General features: G+C 39.1%; 1 protein-coding gene across 1 annotated transcript in view; it reads left to right on the top strand.

Annotated features, from left to right (window-relative positions):
- Positions 1 to 16124, top strand: part of ZSWIM6 (zinc finger SWIM-type containing 6) — a gene marked incomplete at its 3' end in the record, with an annotated part of 198959 nt that extends 182835 nt beyond the window's left edge. Inside the window, exons 8-14 of the mRNA XM_080681775.1 lie at positions 2164 to 2310; positions 3327 to 3587; positions 7553 to 7688; positions 10649 to 10806; positions 11432 to 11595; positions 13566 to 13647; positions 15262 to 16124. Of these exons, the coding sequence (XP_080537901.1) occupies positions 2164 to 2310; positions 3327 to 3587; positions 7553 to 7688; positions 10649 to 10806; positions 11432 to 11595; positions 13566 to 13647; positions 15262 to 16124 (1811 nt within the window). The remainder of the gene's footprint in view (positions 1 to 2163; positions 2311 to 3326; positions 3588 to 7552; positions 7689 to 10648; positions 10807 to 11431; positions 11596 to 13565; positions 13648 to 15261) is intronic.
- Positions 16125 to 16634: the final 510 nt, after the last annotated feature.

Here is a 16634-nt window from a genome sequence, read left to right as displayed (position 1 = left end):
TTCCTACTTTTTTTGTCAGTATTTAAAGAATATGTTTTTCATGCAGTACTGTTACTCATTACATGGACAAGATTGGTAAATGAATTATTTTGTATATTTTTAATACTGTATGACATGGTATGTCACCTTCTGTTTTTTAATTGAGATATAGTTTACATATAGCATTACATTAGTCCTGGTGTACAGTATAATGCTGCGCTATTTATATTTTTCAAAATGAACAGCCCAATAAGTCTAGTTAACATCCATCACTACATATAGTTAAAAAATACTTTTTCTTGTGATGAGGATGTTTTAAGATCTGTTCTCTTAGCAACTTTCAAATATACAATACAGTATTACTGACTATAGTCACCATGCTGTACACTATGTCCTCATGACTTATTTATTTTATACCTGAAATTTTGTACCTTTTGACCACCTTCTATTTTATCCATCCCCTCACTTCTGGCAACTGCCAATCTGTTCTCTGTATTTGCGAGTTCAATTTTTTAAAAATACTTCATATATAAGTGAGATCATATGGTATTTATCTTTATCTGACTTACTTCACTTAGTTCAATTTCTCAGTTTTTAAAAACTACTTTTTAAATTTTATTTCTCCCATTTCTATGTTTCTTCACTAATTTTTGTGTGAAAAGAAAGGACATAAAGGAAATACTTTGTAAAATTTTATCCTTGGTTTCTATCACTTGACAGTAGATTTATTTGTATAAGCACAACACTTCCCTTCACCACACACACACACACACATATTTCCTATCAAGCATATATATTTGGTTGTTTCCATATTTCTTTTTTCATACTGGTTATGTATATGAAAGCCAGTGACAGAAACCAAAGGGAAAGACCTTTCTAAGGAATCTAGGACCAAACTTTTATAAATTTTAATACATTATGGTAGGCCATGCTTTATTTTTATGTACTGATAGTTGATTGTCCAAACCAGAAAACTTCTAAAGGAATGTTGGATTCATGGAATGGCTCTTTAGCAATTTACAAGCAATTTTTTAATATATTTTATACTAGAGGCCCAGTGCACGAAATTCGTGCAGTGGTAGGGTTCCTAGTGGCTGCTGTCTGGTGGCCGGGGCCTCCCTCCCTTCCCCTCAGCCGGCCTGCCCCCTGGTCGAACTCCCAGAAGAACTCTGGTTGAGGGAACAATTTGCATACTACGTTTTTATTATATAGGACTAGAGGCCTGGTGCATGAAATTCATGCAAGGGGCTTGGCCCCCGCCACCACAGTGGCTGCCTCTGCCTCGGCCCCCGCCACCACAGCTTTGTCCAGAAGGTCATCTGGAAGGACATCCGGGAGGACATATTATGCTTTTATTATTATAGATTGTATATAGATTTTATTATGTGTTCTTTTAAGAAGTAGCTATTACCATTACTTTAGTAAACACTAAGATATAAAATGTTGCATTTTTTACAACAATGGAATATGTCTTTTAAAATATTTGCAGCTTTTTTTCAGCACTTTGTAATTTAACTAAAGAACTTGAAAGTGCTAACATTCTGTGAAAAATGAAAGGGATATGTTTCATTCAAATGATATGTTATCTTCTGCTATAGTTCCTTTTTGTGGCAAAAGTCCTCCCTTACATGGCTCACTGATCCATGATAAGGAACAATTTCATAAGGTGATAGGGAAGTAAGCTAATAATATTCATGGGTGAGTCCAAGTCTGACCCAACTGTCCTCTACTCTCCAGCTTAGGTGATCCAGTGAGCACTGACTCTGAGAGCATCTTCTTAATAAAATTGTAGAGTTATCCAATGGTAATTCTGGGGGCAACTTTTTAGTCCTCTCTAATGTCACTCCTAGGAAGTGAGGGGAATTGTCCCTAGCTTCTCAGGTGACAATTTGGAGTTGACATTTCCTCATACAACGTAATTTAAAAGTGTACATTGTAATGTTAACACTGTATCCTGGGCACATAAATTAAATAGATGTTTGGGAGCTTTCCTAGGAGGTTAATACCATTTATATTGATTTACAGATGAATCTTCCAAATTCAAAATAGTTCACAAGTTGGGGATTATATGTACCTTTGTTTTTTAATTTAATTCAGTATTAACTTGTCAGGATGCTGCTTTAAATGGCAAAGCCTCTCTTCCCTTTTCTTCTTTTCATCTCTCAATTCCCTTTTCTTACACAGAGCTACCCCATAAAAGCATAACCTTGATAACCAATCTGGAGGGCTGGGTTGGACACCCTCTGGACCCTGTGGGCACTCTTTTCAGTAGCCTTATGGAAGCCTGCCACATGGACGATGAAAGCTTCCCTGGATTCTCCAATTTCACAGGTAAAAAACCTTGACATTGGTCTCGTGTGCCCTTTTTTCTAAACTCTGAATGGCAGTGGTCATTTTTCTTCACAGTTTATTTTATGAATCCATACAGTTAACAATATCTACAGCTAGCAAGAGAGCAAGGAAATAGGCACTCTCCGCTTTTCAGGCAGGCTCAGATTCGACAGTTGACAGCATGTGTAAAGAACCTTAGGAATATTTATTCTCTTCTAGTCAGTGGTTGTGCATCTAAGAATTTATTTGCATTTATGACTGTTTTCTAGCATAAAGATATAAAAAAAGGATGTGCATAATATGGGAGTGAGAAAGGATTGTCCCTTTGCTGTTCCCACGGTCGGGTGAGCTCAGAGGGTTTATTATCTCCCCTCCATATTGTCTTCATATTGTCTATTGTGGTGGTTACCTCCATGGATTATGGGTGACCCAAAACTCCATTGGGAGGGCAAAAGGTATGACTGTGAATGTGCTTTCCTTGGGAGTTCAGTGGTTGAAAGTTTGTTAGTTTCTAATGGAAACAGAGATAAGAGAATGCTCAGAGAATCATTACTATTGTGATAACTGATGTCTTCTTTGATGACAAAAAGGCCCTTGAAATTGGGTTACATGTGTTGTATTCTCTACTCTTTTCATTATAAATTTTAGCATTGTGATAAAAGTATGCAAACTTGATTGCGAGGCTTTTAAGAATTGGTAACTGTTGCAGTCATCATATAATTTTATACTTATTTAATTAAAAGTTTTCTCGTTCTTAAGTATTCTTAGTATCTCTTCTTAGATTTAAAGTTTTCTTTGGTGATTCATTTTCAATGGGAAAAATATTTGTAATATTCTATCCCCCAAAACATACACATCTAGTTATTCATTTAGAAAACATAATGGAAAGCTATGCACTTGTTTTTTGGTCTTCTTGGAATTAAGTAAATAATTCATTTACAAGTACTGAGTAAAATAAATATTTGTCCCTGAAAAAGTAGTTTCTGAACTCTGATTTCTTTTGTGACATTTTACAGAGAATATGGGACAGTGCAAATCTCTGGAATACCAGCATCTACCTGCACACAAATTCTTAGAAGAAGGGGAATCCTATTTAACACTAGCTGTGGAGGTAGCCCTGATAGGGCTGGGACAGCAGCGTATCATGCCTGATGGGCTGTACACACAAGAGAAGGTTTGCCGGAATGAGGAGCAGCTCATTTCCAAGCTTCAGGAAATTGAATTGGATGACACACTGGTGAAAATTTTTCGCAAGCAAGCAGTCTTCCTATTAGAAGGTAGTTTAATAACGAGTTTTTCCACTTATTTAGCCCATTTTATTTATGTTGGGAGTACTGTTTGAATGTATTTAGTATGGTGGTTATCCTGGTAGTATGGTCAGTAAGTGTTCGTTATCCAGTTATAGTATTACTTAATAAAAAAAATACAGATGTTCAGATTTATATCATTTTATTTAGGTGGTCACATAGGATAGCCTATTAGAAATGAGCCCCATTTAATGCCATCAGCTCTGAAAAGGACTGTTTTTATTTTGGCTTGTTGTTCCTGAGATAAATGCAAGTTTGATATTTAGTGAGCTGTTGCTGGTAGTCATATTCCTCTTTGCTGGATCAATTAAATAATAAAATGGAAATTGATTGGCATTCCTCTGAATTATTGGCTGTTACATGACGTCTGGGTTTTGAATATGTCATTTGCACATGCTAACAAAGGACTGAAAGCTGCAGGAGTGGATCTCCACTGTGCTGAGTAATTATTTCAGAGAATTCATTAGGATTAGATTCAGCAAGTTAAAGTTTCATAGACCCTCTAAGGCAAAGCCTAATTTTCTTTTTTTCATAAGGTTGAGAGCTAAAGTGCCTAACAAATTTGGCTGGCATTGTTTTAACACAGTTTTGTGTGTTTTTTTCCTTGAAAAGACTAAGTGTAATTAGTATGGTAGCCTAATCTTTTGTGTAAATTTAAGTGATGTCTAATTGATAAAAATGACTTCTATCTCTCAAGTACATGTTTGTCATTATTATGGGATTCTCTCTGATTTATAGGCTCATAAAGTGTGCTATCTTTGTCTTATATTCAGAACTATTATATATGGGGAAGGGATTTAGAGAAAATAGCATTTCAAAACCTCTTTTATTTTTCCAAAGCTAAAGATCTATTTGAAAGAAAATATTTTCACCAATACATTATACACATTTTAGAAATGCATTCTAAAGAGAAAATGTTTTTAATAGCATGCTTAATTTTGGTAAAAATTCCTAATATTAACTTTTTGAAGCACTCTGCTAAAGTTTTTTTTTTCTTCTTCTTCTTCTAAACATAAAAGCCAATCTTGGCAAATTTCAAGTGATCTTGATTCTTTCATTACTGTTTTCTTTTACTTTCCTCTCATAATTTCTTTTGAGATAAGCAAAATCATTAGCCACAAGCTTTTTTTTTTATGCTGTCACTGGCTCTTAGTAACTGGCTTTTGGTTTCCAATATATTGAAGGGTAGGAACAGGGTGTGTGCTTTTCAGTCTTGAGGGTGTCTGATATCTGTTTATCATTTACCGTCTTAAATGTTCTCCATGTTCATTACTCATGAATAATTTTTAACTGTTTTAGTCTTTGATTAGTTCATACCTCCCCATTAAATATTTTTATAAGAACTGTGCCTGATGAAGAGTGTTGTTGACTCATCCCTGCTTGGCCCACAAAGAGTGGGTGGTGCAGGACCAGAAACAGTCTAACAGGAAAGAAAGGGACCCTTTCTGTCAACTCTAGAAGATAGGCACTTCATGGTTGAGTTGACTGCACTGGGCACCAACTTCTTTATGCATCAGTGTACTCCAGGAATTTCGGGGGTGCGATCGTTAGCAGACTTAGATATCAGAAAAGCACTTCTGGGAAACTTACTACCAAATTTCAGTCTTTCATTATTCAATACACTGATTATTGAATTACACTGATTATTAAACCACAAATAATTCGGTGATACCCAACTGAATGTTTTGCTTGTTGGTAAGTGTCATAACAAAGTGCTGATTATGCATTCTGGCTTTTCCTGCATTAGTGAACAGGTAGCTTGATGGCTTAAGGGAAATATTGGAATGAAATGGAAGAGACATGAAGAAAATAGTCTACAAATTTGCTATATTTAGTTCTTAAGTAAAATAGAGTTATTGTCTTAGTCTTTTGAGGTTCCCATAACAGAATACTACAGACTGGGTGGCTTAAGCAGTCGAAATTTACTCCTCACAGTTCCGGAGGCTGAAAAGTCTAAGGCAGCCGTGGGCAAACTAAGGCCCGCCGGCCGGATCCAGCCCGTTCGGCTGTTCTATCCGGCCCGCGGAGCCGAAAGAGCGGAGGGTTCTCTTGCTCTCCCCTCCGCTCCTTTACTTTGAATTTATATTAGTTCACACAAACACTCCATCCATGCTTTTGTTCCGGCCCTCCGGTCCAGTTTAAGAACCCATTGTGGCCCTCGAGTCAAAAAGTTTGCCCACCCCTGGTAAGGTCAAGTGCTGGCCAGTACAGTTTCTGGTGAGGTCCCTCTTCCTGGCTTATAGATAGTTGCCTGAGAGAGAGAAGGTGCATGCATGAGAGAGCTAGCTCTCTGCTGTCTCTTCCTATAAGGACATTAATCCTATTGGATCAGGGCCCCACCCTCTGACCTCATTTAACCTTCATTATCTTTATGAAGGCTCTTTCTCCAAATACAGTCACATTGGGAGTTGGGACTTTGACACAATGAATTGAGGTGGGAGATAACAAGCATTCAGTTCATAATAAAAACCTAAATAATTTGGCCTCATAATATGAACTAAAGGTCGAACTATAATGCTATTTCAACTTTTGAAGAATATTAGATCACTAAAGCATTTTTAAATATCTTAAACACAAGAAAAAGATGAATAGGTTTGATAAAGTTAGAAATGTAGAATGGATTTTAATTTACCTAGGTTAAAAAAAATGGTGTTTACTATATGATTTTTCAAGTACTTAGAAAGAATAATTCAAAAATACTAATGAAATTTTAAAATAACCTCTTAAAAATTATCTATAATATGTAATGTTCCTATCCCATGCTCAGTGCAGTAACTCCTCTCACCGTTTCTTCTGAACTGCATTTCTTGCATTTTAAACTCTTCACCAGACTGATTTTTCTCAGGGAAAACAAATGCATTATGTCCTTTGAGCAGTAGTGTCATGGTTCATAATTCTAGAAATCATGAAACAGTTTTTACCCAAAGGTGACATGGAAACTAATTTATTACACAGTTTACAGTAACTAAACCTCAAGGTACGTAAGTGGAAAGCAGTTGAACTTACCACTGTGGTTTCCTTTCAGAATTTAAAATCTGTATTGCCCTTCCTAGGGCAGCATTCAGAGAGCACAGGGGAAGTCAGCTCTGCCACCAGACCTGTCATAGCTTACTAAGAAATGAGTTCTGGCTGCTTCCATGTAATTTTGCTTTTAAAATTGGTCTTTTGGAGCCCAAAATGTGGTACATTTTCAGTTACTTTATTTTTTTTCTTTTGCCTATGGTGAGTATCAAATGGGTAACTATTCTCTTATTATTAATCACTTTCTGAGAATCCGTATTTATTTCTGCTTATTAGTAGCAACAATGTTTAAAGTCTTTGTATTGGGATTTGTGGCTCAGGATCCTCCCCAACCCTCCAGAGCACTCTTTTCCAGAAACCCGGCTTGTGACCAGGCACAGGTTCCAAAGTTAAGCTGCAGAGTCATCTGTGCATTTGAAAATCTGGATGCTGGGACATACACATGTACAGAGGATGTTTCTTGAATTCAGTGAGGTTTTATACATCGGAAGGTTTCTTTCTCCAAAGCAGTTAAAATGTGAAAAAGCTCTGCCCTTTAGTTCTTTGATTCTCATTTGAGCTGTGGTGCACTTGAGGGATTGTTCCTGAAGTAAATTTGACATTGGCTACTATAGCCTATAGAATCATTTTTTACTAAGAATCTGTATTCCTTCTACTATGCCACTTAGATCAGCGGTCGCCAACCTTTCAGACCTCGTGGACCGCTGGTTGATGACCACTGCTCCAAAGGTTTCCTTAAACCAGCGGTCACCAATCTTTTGGACCACTGGTTGGCAACCGCTGACTTAGATTACATTCTTAACCAGATTAGCTTGTATATGTTATAACTTTACATAACAATTTTAAGATATACTTTACAAGAAGTCTTAGTTCCTTTTTTAGGAATGTAAAATGTGTATGCTCTCTTCCCACAGCCGGACCATATAGTGGTTTAGGCGAAATAATCCATCGGGAGAGCGTTCCAATGCACACATTTGCCAAGTATCTCTTCACCTCTCTCCTACCTCACGATGCTGAATTGGCATACAAAATTGCACTGAGAGCAATGCGGTACGTATTCACAGCCCAGCCGGGCAGATGCAATCCAAATTCCCCCCGGGAGGAATGGCTGTTCACTGATTTCTCATTCATTCGTGTTTCTTGAAGGCAGCAAAAAATCTAAAGAACATATTTATTTATATGTTTCTTGGATTGTGTAGTGGTTTGTTCATGGGCCGTGGGCTTGTTTGACTTTTTGTTAAAAGTAAATGAAGATGGTATCTTTGACTGCTGTCATACCCTGCGCTCCAGTGGAGGGTGACGGGGCTGGGACTGTTTCTAGTGCTGAAGGCATCACTAGGAGAGCAGATCCTGGTCTGCCAGGATCTGCCCCCCTCAGCACTGAATGCTGCCATCTCCTCTCCAGTCCCTCCTCTTCAGCAATAACAATTAGAATATGTTATCTGTCACTCACCTTTCTATTTTCACTTCTCTTTTAAAAGTCACTTCACCAGATAATTATTTTTATTGCAAATCTGTTCTTGGTGAATATTTTTTAGTGACTTCAAGATTGTATTTGTCAGTCTTATTTGTAGCCTATTATGCTTTAAAGACCTGAAAGGAATATCTACCTTTCATAAAACATGAGCTTTTTCCTTTAAAAAAAAAATTAAAGGACTTCTATGTTAAAGTGCAGATTAGACCTCATTATAGTCACCTAAAGACAAACCATGAACATAACCTAAAAGCTTGAGGTGCCAGAGAATAGTCTGATCCCATAGAAACTTTTTATCAAAGATTCTATGTCTGCAACCAGTATAGTGGGTTCAAAATCAAGCTCTTGCCTTTTTATGTGTGTAGCTCGTCTCTCAGAGGCCTTTTTTGGTGCATTGATAAGGGTGTGTGTGTACTTGTGTGTCAGTGTGTTCTGAGGCTGACATCTTTCAATTTCACATGCTTCCCTTGGCAATGTGAAGTTTCATTTACCTACTAGAGAAACCTTATAAATGCTCTTGTCTATTTTTAAAATAACAAAATAAATTTAAAACTAACATAAGCAAAAGTTTCCCACCAAATTATTTTATACCACTTGGTTTGTATTTTACCCAGTTAACTGCCATGCGTCCAAAGACGCTTTTATCTCACTTGCCGTCTATAGACGCTTATGGCGTACAAAGGATTAAAGCACACTTATTAGTAAGTTCCTATTCCCATGTTTGGAAGCCGAAAGTTGTCAGATAAAGACAGATGCTCGGCTCTATACCTATTCAAATCTGAGAGTTGTGCTCCTGTGTAAAGGGAAGGATGCTAATGTTATGATGCCACCAGATGCAATTGCTCTGACATTGTAAAGTTTAAGAGGAAAATAGCATAAGGTTTCTCTGTGGGTCTGGCTTATGCTAAGGCTGACACTCAGATACTCATTTATGATTGTGCTTGATTGCTGCCCAGGCAGTTTGTTCACGGGATACTAGAAGGGCACAAGGAAATTGCTTTCCCACCTCTTCTCTTCTACCTGCCACCACCCCTGCCAAAGGACCGCGTGGTGGGACCTCCTAGAGCATCTCAGGGCAGCCGTGGGAACAGGAGGAAGAGAGACCTGTAGCTTACTTGCTTCTTAGTCCTTCTGGATGCAGGCGTGGTGGGCTGGGGAAGGGTGTTTTCAGCACTCATTTTCTCATCTCTCCAGGGGGGTCGACTAGTTTCTTCTACAACAACTCTGGGAAGATCTGCCTGTTAATTACAGGAATATTCTGGGTGTTTTGTTGTTGTTTTTTAAACTAAAGAGCAACCGCACCAAAATGCTTATTACTTAATTGCCTACCTTGCCATCCTCTAATGCTACTCCTTGTCCCTAGATCAGTGGTCGGCAAACTCATTAGTCAACAGAGCCAAATATCAACAGTACAACGATTGAAATTTCTTTTGAGAGCCGAAAACTGACTTCTGCGCATGGGCCACGAAGTTTCAATCGCACTGTACATGCGCGCCCGCACGTGGTATTTTGTGGAAGAGCCACACTCAAGGGGCCAAAGAGCTGCATGTGGCTCGCGAGCCACAGTTTGCTGACCACTGCCCTAGATAAAGGGAAAAGATAATGAGGCATTTGATTTACCAGAGCAGTACCTGCTCTTGGATGGGGCCCCAAGGCCAGCCTCACACCCTGACCCTGCTAACTCCTCTTGATCCCCAGCTCTTATTCTGTAGTTCCTAATATTGGTGTACTTGAGTGAAGATCAGTGTTTTGATGATTATAAAGGAATTATTTCCGTTATAGCTACTATACTAATCTCTTGGGCAGTTATGTTTGGAGACGATCACTAAGCATGTGCTTTGTTTTTAATAATTATTCTTTATTTTTCAACATATTAATCAAAGATTGATTGAAATGGGAAATACACGGAATATATGAGACTGTCAAGGACAAATACTTGGATAATATGCATTCATCATCTTCTGATATATATGATAGAACCTGTTCTAACTATAAATGCCTGAAGGAATAAGGAACTTATTTTTTAGAAAGTATGAGTAATGGAAAGGGAGTCTTTTTTTTTTTTTTTTTTTACTTCCCCTCTTATGTTGTGTTTTAGTAAGTTAAGCATATACATCTCAGTTATCCACCAATCCCTGACTGTTGTAATCTAAGTCTTAATATCCCCTTCGCTGTTAGTTTTCTCTTGATTTCTATTTCTTAATGAGTGGTAAGATTCAAAAACTTTAAAGTAGGTAAACGTCAAGACTGAGTTTCATACTTCATTATTTAATTATTCATACTTAATTTCTTTGAATTGTGCAATTTTCTGAATGATGTTAAAGAAAGGAAATCTCTTAGGTTTAGATAATGAGTAATTAACAAGATGACTTTGGCATCCAGACAGCGGAGTGTAGCTGTACCAGCTCCTCCTGCACAAGGACTGACTGGTTCTCCCAGCACCTACCCACTCCTCTGGCTATAGGCTAGTCCCCGTGGCAAAGGTGATAGATGAGTGATAACCAGGAGCCACCTACCCTGTCTCTTCTTGTTGCAGGTTACTAGTATTGGAATCTGCTGCTCCAACAGGAGACCTCACCCGCCCACACCACATTGCGTCAGTTGTTCCCAACCGATACCCTCGTTGGTTCACTTTAAGCCACATAGAATCCCAGCAGTGTGAGCTGGCATCCACCATGCTAACTGCAGCCAAAGGTACTGGATTGTCCTGAGGCCTCATGATTATTTTGTTAGTTTGCCTTTTTGTTTAAGGGTCATGTTTGCTATCAGATTCTTAGTAGTGGTGCTAATGTTGGGTTGTAGGGGATACTTTTCATTAGTGTTAGCTTATGGGGCAAAATAGGTGTTGCTCATTTGAGCCTGGCATTTTCCTCATTTAACTGCATCATTAAACCTGTTGCTGGCAAAGTTTAGGTTTAGTTGCCATGCTGTGTGATGGTTGAGATTCAGAAGGAGATTGAAAAGTTCAGTTACATTTTTTTCTCTCCCTGAAATACTCACCAAACACATATATAAGTAGGAACTAGGAGAGCTATTTGTTACCTCGTGTTGGTCCTGGGTCACATGTGTTTTTAGTCATTGAGAGTTTGTCTCAGTGTTTCTTTCGGGTGAAGCTGAGATTCATTGACATGGCAGTAACTTAAGTTATAACATCTGTGCCATCTGTGAACATTTCAGGGAAATTAACTTGTGCTTTATGTTTATTTTGTTTCCTTTTTACTTCCCTTTTTATGTGTGTGTTTGGTATGATTTTTTTGTTTTGTTTTTATTTTGCTTTGATTTGATTTGGTTTGGTTTGGTTTTTTCTTGTTTATTGCAGGCGATGTTCGGAGGCTGGAAACAGTATTAGAATCCATCCAGAAAAACATTCACTCCTCATCCCACATCTTCAAGCTTGCCCAGGATGCATTTAAAATAGCAACTCTCATGGACACTTTGCCAGACATCACTCTTTTGAAAGTGTCTCTGGAGCTGGGCCTGCAGGTATGTGACTTAATGGTCTTTCCTGGGATACCAACGACTGCTAAATAAAGACAGCATCTTGGGGTTGTTTCTGTTTGCTTACTTGGATTTTTTTAGTGCAGGTAAATGAGTTGGGTGCACAAGTCTGTTAGACTTTCGGGAGAGTACTGTGCTTCAGAGCTGAGGTCATTTCCCCTGAACCAGGTACTGCCTGAGGTGCAGGGGGCTGCATTGACATTTAGAAGGCTGATTTGATATGTGTCTTTCAAATAAAAAAATCATTTTCTTAATTATAGCCTTAACGGCACCTTTTCTCCTTTAATGAAGGGAGAAGAATTATTGCTCATTAGAGACTTAAATAAAGCTATCATGTATAATAAAGATTCAATTGTTAGGGGTAAATTTTTAGAGGAAGTATGAATTTTTATTGATGTTTGCATTTTCATAATAGATGGGTAGTTCTAGCTCGTTTTTTATTTAATCCTCATCCAAAGAGGGGGAGGGTATTTTTTCCATGATTTTTAGAGAAAGTGGAAGGGAGGAGGTTAGAGGGGGAGAGAGAGAGGAGAGAGACAGACAGGCGTTGATGTGAGAGAGAGATATCAACTGGTTGAACCTGCAGTCAACGTAAGTGTCCTTGACCAGGAATCAGACCTTTGGGCCACAGGCTGACACTCTAACCACTGAGCAACCAGCCAAGGCACTCCTTTTTATAACCCTGAGAAATTAGGTAAAGAAGGAGTGATGAGGCCAGGGGCCAGTTTCAGCGTTCAGCAAGCTGCTTAGACATATTACCCAGGACATTTTCAGTTAGTTCTGCCAATAGATGTTTGCTTTCTTATAGTTTCTGAAAGATTACTGTATAAACCCGAAACTGTAGAGTTTATATTTCTACTTTTCTCGGGAAATCTCTGTATACATTTGTGGGGTTTCCCCCCCCCCCCCTCGAAAAGCAGTGAAATAAATTTTCATCCTCTAGTTACCTAAAGTATGGGGAATGGAATACCCTGATTAGATAACCTGGTTTTCTAGTTATGGATTCTCCTTATAGTAATTAATAAAATTTAAAGAATTGTATTACAAGAAAATGCAGTTACCATATATAGTACTGTACGAGCAGAGGTTATAGGAGATTGATTGCATTTAAACAATAAAATTACATTTTAAAAGTTTCTTTATAAAAATAAATTCTGGTTATTTGGCTTATTTCTTTTGTCTCTTAAAGGTATGATGCAGAAAAACACACACATTAATACAAGTTTTCCAGGTATTGGAATCCTGGCAGATTTGGGGGATAAATGGCAGGTTACTGAGAGTTTGCTCCCTGCCTCATTCCTTGTAGGACACAGGAAGAAATCCCACAGGGCCTTTCCAAGGCTTTAGGAGGTTATGTGCCTAGATTTTCTGAATCTTAAAAAATGGGGGAAATAGGAACAGAGGGATATTTTACCGTGGGGTCACTTATTAGAAAGTGAAAAACAAAATCAGATCACTAATGATGCCAAAGATGATTTATTTCCATGGACCTGAGGTTATCTTCATACTTGCCAGACAAGAGAACCAGAGACTGAAATAATGACTAAAATACCTCTACCATCTGAGGGTTTGTAATCAGAATTACTTCAGGGGAGCCTCAGAAATCTAAAACCATGGAATGTTAAATCTGGGGAGGAGATGAGGCCTGGACTGTGTTTAATGCTTCAGCCCAGGCCTCTTATTTTGCAGATGAGAAAAGTGATTGAGTGACTTGCCCAGGATGCTGCATCTGGTCAGTCGACCCACCAGGAGTAGAGTGTGGAGCTCCTGCCTCTCTGGCTGGGACAAGGCTGGGAGAGCCATGGACAAAATCATGTGCAGAGCTTGCTCTAAATATGGCTCTCCATCCTCCTGCTAATAGTGCCTTGTAGTTATACCTTGGAATGAATTGTTTTATATTTCCACTGACTTGGGATAATCTTCCAGAACATTTTGTTTTCTATCTTTCTTTATAGGTTATGCGAATGACACTGTCAACCTTAAATTGGCGACGGCGGGAGATGGTCAGATGGCTGGTAACATGTGCTACTGAAGTGGGTAGGTAAACTCTGGAGGAGTAGCTCCCCCAGATCTCTCCTGTCAGATTTAACTCCTCAGTTACAGGTACAAGAACTTCTTCCCTCTTTCACCTTGACTTTTCCAAGGCTCCTGCCGCTCCAGCAACCACCAGGGGCTCCCCTCCCTCCAGCCTTAAGTTGTACACACTTGCATTGCCCCTCTTCCAAACTGTCAAGTATGTGGGGCTCCAAACTCACTAAAATGGAATAGGTCAGTGAGAAAACACTTTTTATCCAGTTGGTCTGTCACTATTAAGGTGCTTTTTAGTAACTTTTTGTGATAATCAGGTTTACAATTTTATATTAAAGGATTCCAGCGTGAATCCTTGGTGGATTGGAGCCCACCTTTGAAACTAATTGAGACTGGATTAGTGCTTCAGTCCATTTCAGTAAAAATGATATAGTTGCCTATTTGCTCGGAGTGTTTTCTTCATCATCTCAGGACTTGTCATGGTGCCCAGCAGAGAAATGACCACTGGGTATGGTTCAGGTGAGCTCTCAGATGTGTGAGATAATTGTAGCTAGCCCTAAGAAGATCCCCCAAGTTGCAATTTGTGAGACCTTTTAGCCACCTGCTTCCCCTCTGCAGCAATAAGTCAGTGCTGAAAAAACTACATTCCCAGCAGAAGTGCCAACACCAACAAAATGGTGGCTGTTGAAAATATATGTTGGTTCAACTGTCTTTCTTTCTTCCTGTTTGCATCAGAAAAGGACACATACCTCTTGCTGAGAGGACACTACCACCTCAGTATTTAGATACTGACACAGCAGATACTGTAAAGTCATTCTTGTTATTCTTCTTTTATTAATTCGTGATGGTTTGTTATTTTGGGAAAAGGTAAATTGGTCTCAATATAAAAATTATGTTTAGATTATTGATGTGATGCTTAAGAACTGCCACACAAATTCCCCTTCCTCTGCACTAAGATATATGCCTAATTTCTCTCTGCAATTTAGAACTTTCTCTTTAAACATTCACCTTTAGGACTTTTCTACAGCTGAGGCATGTTGGGTCTGTATACTTAAAATGGTTATTTTTAAGTGCTTGTCAGCCATTTCCAACATCTGAGTCATCTGTAGGTCTGCTTCTGTTGAAGTTTTTCTCTTGATTATGGGTCACATTTTTCTGCTTTGTGTGTCTTAATCCTTTTATATCGTGTGTATTTTAAACTTACACACAAATACACACACACACCACATAAAAACTACCTATTTTATTGGGGGTTGTGGTTTTTCTGAGAAAAACTACAGATTCTGTAGTGGGTATCTGGCAGGAGGCCCCAGTGAACTGGAACTCATTAGCAAAGAGCCATTGTCTGAAATGGCAAGCAGCACAGTGCAAATACCAGCTACCGAGAGGATTAGTTCTGTATTACAGGAAGTTCATGTTCCTTTCAGGCACTTCACTGAATAACAATCCATAATAACCTTATTCTAAAAGGTTGCTCCCAGGCACATTACCTTATAGGATTTTCTGGCCTAGCTCATGTCTGGTGATAGTTAACAATGTAAGCATTGATTATAAAGTGAAAATAAGGCCAGACCTCTAGGCAGCATCCTTGTCAGTAATAAGGCTTCTCTGTGTTCCTTGCAGGTGTTTATGCCCTGGACAGCATCATGCAGAGCTGGTTTACGCTTTTTACTCCCACCGAGGCCACAAGTATAGTTGCAACCACCGTAATGTCCAACAGCACCATTGTCCGCCTCCACCTGGACTGCCATCAGCAGGAAAAGCTGGCCAGCAGTGCCCGGACACTCGCATTGCAGTGTGCCATGAAGGACCCTCAGAACTGCGCCCTCTCTGCGCTGACCCTGTGTGAAAAGGATCACATAGCCTTTGAGACGGCGTACCAAATTGTTCTCGATGCTGCTACAACTGGCATGAGCTATACCCAGCTCTTCACGATAGCACGGTACATGGAGCACCGCGGGTACCCCATGAGGGCCTACAAGCTGGCCACCCTGGCCATGACCCATCTCAACCTGAGCTACAATCAGGACACACACCCTGCCATTAATGACGTTTTGTGGGCCTGTGCGCTCAGCCACTCCCTCGGTAAAAACGAGCTTGCAGCTATAATACCTCTGGTGGTCAAGAGTGTCAAGTGTGCAACGGTACTGTCAGACATTTTGCGCAGGTGCACTCTGACCACTCCTGGCATGGTGGGACTTCATGGAAGGAGGAACTCTGGTAAGCTCATGTCACTGGACAAAGCCCCCTTGAGGCAGCTCCTGGATGCCACGATCGGGGCCTACATCAACACAACGCACTCGCGACTCACCCACATCAGTCCTCGGCACTATAGTGAGTTTATAGAGTTCCTCAGCAAGGCCCGAGAGACCTTCTTAATGGCGCATGACGGACACATTCAGTTTACGCAGTTTATTGACAACCTGAAACAAATATACAAAGGCAAAAAGAAACTGATGATGTTGGTTCGGGAGAGGTTTGGTTGATAGAACTTGTATGAATGGGGTGGGGGTGGGGGTGGGAGGGATGGTTTGTTTTTACTTGAGCCTGCCTTTGTATCCTTTTTAACTTAAAGAACAGAGCCACACCGGTATTATATGTGTATAGTTCTATTGCGTTTGCAGACTAAATTGTCATGTTGTGAAAGTTTGTGTGTTCTTAATTTTTTTCTTCCCTTTCTCTTTCCTTTTATTTTATTATATTTTTTAATTCTTTTTTTTTTTTTTTTTTTTTTTTTTTTTGTATGAGAGAGACGTTAAAAGGTTTGGTTTACACTGAGTATATGTTGTCAAGTGGCAAAAGTCCACATAGCTCTCCTGTTTTCTGTATACGTTCACAGCCTCAAAGAAAATAATTGAAATGGCTTTAAAAACCAAACAGAACACCTCCATCCTGTGATAAGTACCTCGAATGGATTCAGCTTTACTCCTTTGTAACTCATCTTTACATTTTCAGCATATTTAAACAAACCAACAAAATGAAATACTAGTAGTTAA

Source organism: Plecotus auritus, assembly GCF_963455305.1.
Source record: "Plecotus auritus genome assembly, chromosome: 7".
Lineage (NCBI taxonomy): Eukaryota > Metazoa > Chordata > Mammalia > Chiroptera > Vespertilionidae > Plecotus > Plecotus auritus.
Note: the sequence above shows the minus strand (reverse complement) of the source record. Positions and strands in the feature narration are given on the sequence as shown.